Source organism: Phyllobates terribilis, unplaced genomic scaffold (assembly GCF_046119375.1).
Source record: "Phyllobates terribilis strain yellow unplaced genomic scaffold, ASM4611937v1 Scaffold_13__5_contigs__length_258822181, whole genome shotgun sequence".
Taxonomy (NCBI): Eukaryota; Metazoa; Chordata; class Amphibia; order Anura; family Dendrobatidae; genus Phyllobates; species Phyllobates terribilis.
Window position 1 is genome coordinate 172,604,043 of NW_027362773.1, and position 11,253 is coordinate 172,615,295.

The 11,253-nt window shown below is 41.2% G+C and overlaps 1 protein-coding gene across 2 annotated transcripts in view; it reads right to left on the minus strand.

Annotated features, from left to right (window-relative positions):
- RIC3 (RIC3 acetylcholine receptor chaperone) overlaps positions 1-8,439 on the minus strand; it is a 100,283-nt gene extending 91,844 nt beyond the window's left edge. The window contains exons 1-2 of one of the 2 annotated variants that reach the window (XM_073659072.1): positions 8,191-8,326; positions 6,851-7,205 (exon numbers count right to left, since the gene is read on the minus strand). In XM_073659072.1, coding sequence (XP_073515173.1) covers positions 6,851-6,968 — 118 coding nt within the window. In that variant the 5' untranslated portion in view covers positions 6,969-7,205; positions 8,191-8,326. Of the gene's footprint in view, positions 1-6,850; positions 7,206-8,190 lie in introns of both variants that reach the window. The other variant, XM_073659071.1, reaches the window with a different exon arrangement.
- Positions 8,440-11,253: the final 2,814 nt, after the last annotated feature.

The window sequence follows — 11,253 nt, forward strand, 5'->3', positions numbered from 1 at the left end:
TACATATATAATTATATACAGGAGATGTCCGGGTTATACCGGCTGTACATATATAATTATATACAGGAGATGCCCAGGTTATACCAGCTGTACATATATAATTATATACAGGAGATGTCCGGGTTATACCAGCTGTACATATATAATTATATACAGGAGATGCCCAAGTTATACCAGCTGTACATATATAATTATATACAGGAGATGTCCGGGTTATACCGGCTGTACATATATAATTATATACAGGAGATGCCCAGGTTATACCATCTGTACATATATAATTATATACAGGAGATGTCCGGGTTATACCGGCTGTACATATATAATTATATACAGGAGATGCTCAGGTTATACCAGCTGTACATATATAATTATATACAGGAGATGCCCAAGTTATACCAGCTGTACATATATAATTATATACAGGAGATGTCCGGGTTATACCGGCTGTACATATATAATTATATACAGGAGATACCCAGGTTATACCAGCTGTACATGTATAATTATATACAGGAGATTTCCAGGTTATACCAGCTGTACATATATAATTATATACAGGAGATGTCCGGGTTATACCGGCTGTACATATATAATTATATACAGGAGATGCCCAGGTTATACCGGCTATACATATATAATTATATACAGGAGATGCCCGGGTTATACCGGCTGTACACATATAATTATATACAGGAGATGCCCGGGTTATACCGGCTGTACATATATAATTATATACAGGAGATACCCAGGTTATACCAGCTGTACATGTATAATTATATACAGGAGATGCCCAGGTTACACCAGTTGTACATATATAATTATATACAGGAGATGTCCAGGTTATACCAGCTGTACATATATAATTATATACAGGAGATGCCCGGGTTATACCGGCTGTACACATATAATTATATACAGGAGATGCCCGGGTTATACCGGCTGTACACATATAATTATATACAGGAGATGCCCGGGTTATACCGGCTGTACACATATAATTATATACAGGAGATGCCCAGGTTATACCGGCTGTACATATATAATTATATACAGGAGATGCCCAGGTTATACCTGCTGTACATATATAATTATATACAGGAGATGCCCAGGTTATACCAGCTGTACATATATAATTATATACAGGAGATGCCCGGGTTATACCGGCTGTACACATATAATTATATACAGGAGATGCCCGGGTTATACCAGCTGTACATATATAATTATATACAGGAGATGCCCAGGTTATACCGGCTGTACATATATAATTATATACAGGAGATGCCTGGGTTATACCAGCTGTACATATATAATTATATACAGGAGATGCCCAGGTTATACCAGCTGTACATATATAATTATATACAGGAGATGCCCAGGTTCTACCGGCTGTACATATATAATTATATACAGGAGATGCCCAGGTTATACCAGCTGTACATATATAATTATATACAGGAGATGTCCAGGTTATACCGGCTGTACATATATAATTATATACAGGAGATGTCCAGGTTATACCAGCTGTACATATATAATTATATACAGGAGATGCACAGGTTATACCAGCTGTACATATATAATTATATACAGGAGATGCCCAGGTTATACCAGCTGTACATATATAATTCTATACAGGAGATGCCCAGGTTATACCAGCTGTACATATATAATTATATACAGGAGATGCCCGGGTTATACCAGCTGTACATATATAATTATATACAGGAGATGCCCAGGTTATACCGGCTGTACATATATAATTATATACAGGAGATGCCTGGGTTATACCAGCTGTACATATATAATTATATACAGGAGATGCCCAGGTTATACCAGCTGTACATATATAATTATATACAGGAGATGCCCAGGTTCTACCGGCTGTACATATATAATTATATACAGGAGATGCCCAGGTTATACCAGCTGTACATATATAATTATATACAGGAGATGTCCAGGTTATACCGGCTGTACATATATAATTATATACAGGAGATGTCCAGGTTATACCAGCTGTACATATATAATTATATACAGGAGATGCACAGGTTATACCAGCTGTACATATATAATTATATACAGGAGATGCCCAGGTTATACCAGCTGTACATATATAATTCTATACAGGAGATGCCCAGGTTATACCAGCTGTACATATATAATTATATACAGGAGATGTCCGGGTTATACCGGCTGTACATATATAATTATATACAGGAGATGCCCAGGTTATACCAGCTGTACATATATAATTATATACAGGAGATGTCCGGGTTATACCGGCTGTACATATATAATTATATACAGGAGATGCCCAGGTTATACCAGCTGTACATATATAATTATATACAGGAGATGTCCGGGTTATACCGGCTGTACATATATAATTATATACAGGAGATGCCCAGGTTATACCAGCTGTACATATATAATTATATACAGGAGATGTCCGGGTTATACCAGCTGTACATATATAATTAAATACAGGAGATGCCCAAGTTATACCAGCTGTACATATATAATTATATACAGGAGATGTCCGGGTTATACCGGCTGTACATATATAATTATATACAGGAGATGCCCAGGTTATACCAGCTGTACATATATAATTATATACAGGAGATGTCCGGGTTATACCGGCTGTACATATATAATTATATACAGGAGATGCTCAGGTTATACCAGCTGTACATATATAATTATATACAGGAGATGCCCAAGTTATACCAGCTGTACATATATAATTATATACAGGAGATGTCCGGGTTATACCGGCTGTACATATATAATTATATACAGGAGATGCCCAGGTTATACCAGCTGTACATATATAATTATATACAGGAGATGTCCAGGTTATACCGGCTGTACATATATAATTATATACCGGAGATGCCCAGGTTATACCAGCTGTACATACATAATTATATACAGGAGATGTCCGGGTTATACCGGCTGTACATATATAATTATATACAGGAGATGCCCAGGTTATACCAGCTGTACATATATAATTATATACAGGAGATGCCCAGGTTATACCAGCTGTACATATATAATTATATACAGGAGATGCCCGGGTTATAGCGGCTGTACATATATAATTATATACAGGAGATGCCCAAGTTATACCAGCTGTACATATATAATTATATACAGGAGATGTCCGGGTTATACCGGCTGTACATATATAATTATATACAGGAGATGCCCAGGTTATACCAGCTGTACATATATAATTATATACAGGAGATGTCCGGGTTATACCGGCTGTACATATATAATTATATACAGGAGATGCTCAGGTTATACCAGCTGTACATATATAATTATATACAGGAGATGCCCAAGTTATACCAGCTGTACATATATAATTATATACAGGAGATGTCCGGGTTATACCGGCTGTACATATATAATTATATACAGGAGATGCCCAGGTTATACCAGCTGTACATATATAATTATATACAGGAGATGTCCAGGTTATACCGGCTGTACATATATAATTATATACCGGAGATGCCCAGGTTATACCAGCTGTACATATATAATTATATACAGGAGATACCCAGGTTATACCAGCTGTACATATATAATTATATACAGGAGATACCCAGGTTATACCTGCTGTACATATATAATTATATACAGGAGATGCCCGGGTTATACCAGCTGTACATACATAATTATATACAGGAGATGTCCGGGTTATACCGGCTGTACATATATAATTATATACAGGAGATGCCCAGGTTATACCAGCTGTACATATATAATTATATACAGGAGATACCCAGGTTATACCAGCTGTACATATATAATTATATACAGGAGATACCCAGGTTATACCAGCTGTACATACATAATTCTATACAGGAGATGCCCGGGTTATACCTGCTGTACATATATAATTATATACAGGAGATGCCCGGGTTATACCAGCTGTACATATATAATTATATACAGGAGATGCCCGGGTTATACCAGCTGTACATACATAATTATATACAGGAGATGTCCGGGTTATACCGGCTGTACATATATAATTATATACAGGAGATGCCCAGGTTATACCAGCTGTACATATATAATTATACACAGGAGATGCCCAGGTTATACCAGCTGTACATATATAATTATATACAGGAGATGTCCGGGTTATACCGGCTGTACATATATAATTATATACAGGAGATGCCCAGGTTATACCAGCTGTACATATATAATTATATACAGGAGATGCCCGGGTTATAGCGGCTGTACATATATAATTATATACAGGAGATGCCCGGGTTATACCGGCTGTACATATATAATTATATACAGGAGATGCCCGGGTTATAGCGGCTGTACGTATTTATGATGCCGGTAATTATACACAGGGTCTGGGGTGATGTACATCTGGCGGTCTATGCTGCGGGTCTCGCAGGGATTGCGGAGCTTTCCTGGTGTCGGTGATGATTGATTACATTGTTGGACGGTTTTGTATCGGAACGTTCTGTAATTAAACGTCAGTCCCTATGATGTGTGATGTCGGGGACTCGCTCGGCCGCCGCTCAGTCCGGACAGCTGCTTGATGTAAAGGTGAAAGGAACAATCAATATTCATTTCGGTGGTGACTGCGGCCGACATCAACACCGCAACCGATGAGACCGGAGGAAAAGTCTCATCATCCATAATCAGAGGATAGAGGAAGAATCACGACCAGACGAGATCCAGAGACGTTTGAGCGTCCAAGACAGTACCACACAGTCACGAGGTCTGCACCGGCCCCCCATCTATCACTGCTGACAACCCGCCTGTATACATGTGTGAGAGATTGTCAGCACCGCCCCTTGGTGATGTCATCACTGATATAATGACATGAGACCACACCCCTTATACTACAGCCCCGCCCCCGGTGATGACATCACTGATATAATGACATGAGGCCACACCCCCTATACTCCAGCCCCGTCCCTTGGTGATGACATCACTGATATAATGACATTAGACCACACCCCTTATACTCCAGCCCTGCCCCTGGTGATGACATCACTGATACAATGACATGAGATCACACCCCTTATACTCCAGCCCTGCCCCTGGTGATGACATCACTGATATAATGACATGAGACCACACCCCTTATACTCCAGACCCGCCCCCGAAGATGACATCACTGATATAATGACATGAGACCACACCCCTTATACTCCAGCCCCGCCCCCGGTGATGACATCACTGATATAATGACATGAGGCCACACCCCTTATACTCCAGCCCCGCCCCTGGTGATGACATCACTGATATAATGACACGAGATCACACCCCTTATATTCCAGCCCTACCCCTGGTGATGACATCACTGATATAATGACATGAGACCACACCCCTTATACTCCAGCCCCGCCCCTGGTGATGACATCACTGATATAATGACACGAGACCACACCCCTTATATTCCAGCCCCACCCCCGGTGATGACATCACTGATATAATGACATGAGGCCACACCCCTTATACTCCAGCCCCGCCCCCGGTGATGACATCACTGATATAATGACACGAGGCCACACCCCTTATACTCCAGCCCCGCCCCTGGTGATGACATCACTGATATAATAACATGAGATCACACCCCTTATATTCCAGCCCCACCCCCGGTGATGACATCACTGATATAATGACATGAGACCACACCCCTTATACTCCAGCCCCGCCCCTGGTGATGACATCACTGATATAATGACATGAGACCATACCCCTTATACTGCAGCCCCGCCCCCGGTGATGACATCACTGATATAATGACATGAGGCCACACCCCTTTTACTCCAGCCCCGCCCCTGGTGATGACATCACTGATTTAATAACCTGAGACCACACCCCTTATACTCCAGCCCCGCCCCTGGTGATGACATCACTGATATAATGACATGAGGCCACACCCCTTATACTCCAGCCCCGCCCCGGGTGGTGACATCACTGATAATATAATACACGGTGATCTCTGTGGGAAATACTTATTAGTAACATCATATGATGAATGGTGATGGATGATGTAGATGTGCAGAGGCTCTAGTATCCCCGGCGGCTCTAGTATCCCCGGCGGCTCCAGTACCCGCGGCGGCTCTAGTATCCCCGGCGGCTCAAGTATCCCCGGCGGCTCTAGTATCCCCGGCGGCTCTAGTATCCCCGGCGGCTCAAGTATCCCCGGCGGCTCTAGTATCCCCGGCGGCTCTAGTATCCCCGGCGGCTCTAGTATCCCCGACGGCTCTAGTACCCGCGGCGACTCTAGTATCCCCGGCGGCTCTAGTACCCGCGGCGGCTCTAGTATCCCCGGCGGCTCTAGTATCCCCGGCGACTCCAGTAGCCGCGGCGGCTCTAGTATCCCCGGCGGCTCTAGTACCCGCGGCGGCTCTAGTATCCCCGGCGGCTCTAGTATCCCCGGCGACTCCAGTAGCCGCGGCGGCTCTAGTATCCCCGGCGACTCTAGTATCCCCGGCGGCTCCAGTACCCGCGGCGGCTCTAGTATCCCCGGCGGCTCTAGTATCCCCGGCGGCTCTAGTATCCCCGGCGGCTCTAGTATCCCCGGCGGCTCCAGTACCCCCGGCGGCTCTAGTATCCCCGGCGGCTCTAGTATCCCCGACGGCTCTAGTATCCCCGACGGCTCTAGTATCCCCGGCGGCTCCAGTACCCGCGGCGGCTCTAGTATCCCCGGCGGCTCTAGTATCCCCGGCGGCTCCAGTACCCGCGGCGGCTCTAGTATCCCCGGCGGCTCTAGTATCCCCAGCGGCTCTAGTACCCGCGGCGGCTCCCTTCTGCCCCCTGCTGGTTCTTGAGCACTTCTTACACTCGCTCTCCGTTAATGATGGATCCGCTCTGATATCAGGTCGAGCATTGTCTTCTGTAGTGACATAAATACTAGAGATGAACAAATGGATTTGATTCCAACCGAATTTGTGTTGCATTTTAGGAAATTCGCTTGTCTTGTAGAATTCAAATATTCGTAATTTGATTTGTGCGAATTGTCAAGTATTGGACAAAGCCATTGTACACACAGCAGAAGATGGCTTCACCCCGAGAAGCTTCTAATGGTCTCACGTGCGGCCAAGCAGAGACTGTCACAGCCTGTATAAAAGCCGAGGCAGGGAATGCAGAGGGAGCGATAGAGAATCTGGATAGTGAGGGGACGTCACAGCTCAGCACTAGAGAAAAAGAAGAGAAGCCATAAAGCACTGAATAAAGCCTCATTCACACATCAGTATTTCATCAGTAACCAGGAGAGTCTCCAAAACACTGAACGGGCGTCAATGGTTCTATCGTAGCTTTTCTCTGAATGTTCCCCTCCTGGTTTTGGCATAAAAACACTGATGTAAATATACAGACGTGTGAATGAGGCCTAAACATCACAGAAGGATGGCAGCTGCTCTCCGCTGCTGTCCTGGCGCGCTCACCTGGATATTACTGAGGCTGTGTATTAAAGGGGCTCTGTCTGCACAGAATGACTGTTCAAACAAAGCACAAGTGCTTGGTGCATCCTGGCAGCCAAACATTGAAGTGCAGCTTCCCACCAGATTTTTTCCCCTCTAACTCCCCTCCCCCTCTATCTCCCCTCCCCCTCTTCTTTGATTGACAGCTCCGGCTTCATAGAGAAGAGAAGGGCGGTGATAGAGGGGAACCAAGCAGGTGGGAAGGTGCAGATAAATGATTAGTTGCACCATGATGCACAGACTGGACTTGGTTTGAACAGTCATTCTGTGCGGAAGGCGCCCCTTGAACAGCTTGGAAAGTGTTCTCTACAGTCCTAGGAGACCTCAGAGTGTTCCACGTGTTTTCTGTGCTTGTGAGTAACAACAAATCAATTCTCTGCTAATCGAACGTTTGATAAAAATCTGACAGAGTTGGCAGATGCAAATGTCAAAGCATTGTCTCATCTCTAATAGATGCAGTTACAGGAACCTTCCTCTGCTCAGGGTGTTTAGATACAGAGAAGCCAGCAAAAATGATTGCAAGCAAGGGATCGACTGCAGCGCTGGAGAAGAGGGGCCGAGTGTAAGGCACAGGAGCCTATCCCCGCATCCGCCATCCAGTCTGCACTCGCCCCATGCTATGCCCCCAGACCAGGGAGAGGGGGGCTGCTGCTTCTATTACCTCCCTCCCAGCCCAAGACATGCAGCGCTGGCCACTCACCCTCCGGCTGCTGCAGGGACTGCTTCCCCCTGTTCAGGAAGGTTTTGGGTAGGAGCAGGGACACACACAGCACCAGGCCGGAGAACATCACCACCTTCTGGATAGTGGAGAAGGCCATACTGGATCACAATTTCCCAGAGATCGTGGCTGCAAGAAAACAGGACATCTCCACCAGTGCCATAATAAACTGCGGCACCAATGGCTGCTCCTCTGCAGCCTGCGGACAATGCAACACACAATCCGATTGGCCTCTGATGCCAGCCACCCTATTGGTCCAAGCTAACTCCTGCCAGACCTGTATCCCCAGCATGTATCTCTGCATGAGCAGTCAGCAAGATAGTCAGAGGAAACAATGTTACATGGATGATACAATGTTATATAGTCAGAGGATGCAATGTTACATGGATGATACAATGTTATATAGTCAGAGGAAGCAATGTTACATCGATGATACAATGTTATATAGTCAGAGGAAGCAATGTTACATGGATGATACAATGTTATATAGTCAGAGGAAGCAATGTTACATGGATGATACAATGTTATATAGTCAGAGGAAGCAATGTTACATGGATGATACAATGTTATATAGTCAGAGGAAACAATGTTACATCGATGATACTATGTTATATAGTCAGAGGAAACAATGTTACATGGATGATACAATGTTATATAGTCAGAGGAAACAATGTTACATGGATGATACAATGTTATATAGATGATACAATGTTATATAGTCAGAGGAAACAATGTTACATGGATGATACAATGTTATATAGATGATACAATGTTATATAGTCAGAGGAAACAATGTTACATGGATGATACAATGTTATATAGATGATACAATGTTATATAGTCAGAGGAAACAATGTTACATGGATGATACAATGTTATATAGATGATACAATGTTATATAGTCAGAGGAAACAATGTTACATGGATGATACAATGTTATATAGTCAGAGGAAACAATGTTACATGGATGATACAATGTTATATAGTCAGAGGAAACAATGTTACATGGATGATACAATGTTATATAGATGATACAATGTTATATAGTCAGAGGAAACAATGTTACATGGATGATACAATGTTATATAGTCAGAGGAAACAATGTTACATGGATGATACAATGTTATATAGATGATACAATGTTATATAGTCAGAGGAAACAATGTTACATGGATGATACAATGTTATATAGTCAGAGGAAGCAATGTTACATCGATGATACAATGTTATATAGATGATACAATGTTATATAGTCAGAGGAAACAATGTTACATGGATGATACAATGTTATATAGATGATACAATGTTATATAGTCAGAGGAAACAATGTTACATGGATGATACAATGTTATATAGATGATACAATGTTATATAGTCAGAGGAAACAATGTTACATCGATGATACAATGTTATATAGTCAGAGGAAACAATGTTACATGGATGATACAATGTTATATAGATGATACAATGTTATATAGTCAGAGGAAACAATGTTACATGGATGATACAATGTTATATAGTCAGAGGAAACAATGTTACATGGATGATACAATGTTATATAGTCAGAGGAAACAATGTTCCATGGATGATACAATGTTATATAGATGATACAATGTTATATAGTCAGAGGAAACAATGTTACATGGATGATACAATGTTATATAGTCAGAGGAAACAATGTTACATGGATGATACAATGTTATATAGTCAGAGGATGCAATGTTACATCGATGATACAATGTTATATAGTCAGAGGAAACAATGTTACATCGATGATACAATGTTATATAGTCAGAGGAAACAATGTTACATGGATGATACAATGTTATATAGTCAGAGGATGCAATGTTACATAGATGATAGAATGTTATATAGTCAGAGGAAACAATGTTACATGGATGATACAATGTTATATAGTCAGAGGATGCAATGTTACATCGATGATACTATGTTATATAGATGATACAATGTTATATAGTCAGAGGAAACAATGTTACATGGATGATACAATGTTATATAGATGATACAATGTTATATAGTCAGAGGAAACAATGTTACATCGATGATACAATGTTATATAGTCAGAGGAAACAATGTTACATGGATGATACAATGTTATATAGATGATACAATGTTATATAGTCAGAGGAAACAATGTTACATGGATGATACAATGTTATATAGTCAGAGGAAGCAATGTTACATCGATGATACAATGTTATATAGATGATACAATGTTATATAGTCAGAGGAAACAATGTTACATGGATGATACAATGTTATATAGATGATACAATGTTATATAGTCAGAGGAAACAATGTTACATGGATGATACAATGTTATATAGATGATACAATGTTATATAGTCAGAGGAAACAATGTTACATCGATGATACAATGTTATATAGTCAGAGGAAACAATGTTACATGGATGATACAATGTTATATAGATGATACAATGTTATATAGTCAGAGGAAACAATGTTACATGGATGATACAATGTTATATAGTCAGAGGAAACAATGTTACATGGATGATACAATGTTATATAGTCAGAGGAAACAATGTTCCATGGATGATACAATGTTATATAGATGATACAATGTTATATAGTCAGAGGAAACAATGTTACATGGATGATACAATGTTATATAGTCAGAGGAAACAATGTTACATGGATGATACAATGTTATATAGTCAGAGGATGCAATGTTACATCGATGATACAATGTTATATAGTCAGAGGAAACAATGTTACATCGATGATACAATGTTATATAGTCAGAGGAAACAATGTTACATGGATGATACAATGTTATATAGTCAGAGGATGCAATGTTACATAGATGATAGAATGTTATATAGTCAGAGGAAACAATGTTACATCGATGATACAATGTTATATAGTCAGAGGAAACAATGTTACATGGATGATACAATGTTATATAGTCAGAGGATGCAATGTTACATCGATGATACTATGTTATATAGATGATACAATGTTATATAGTCAGAGGAAACAATGTTACATGGATGATACAAT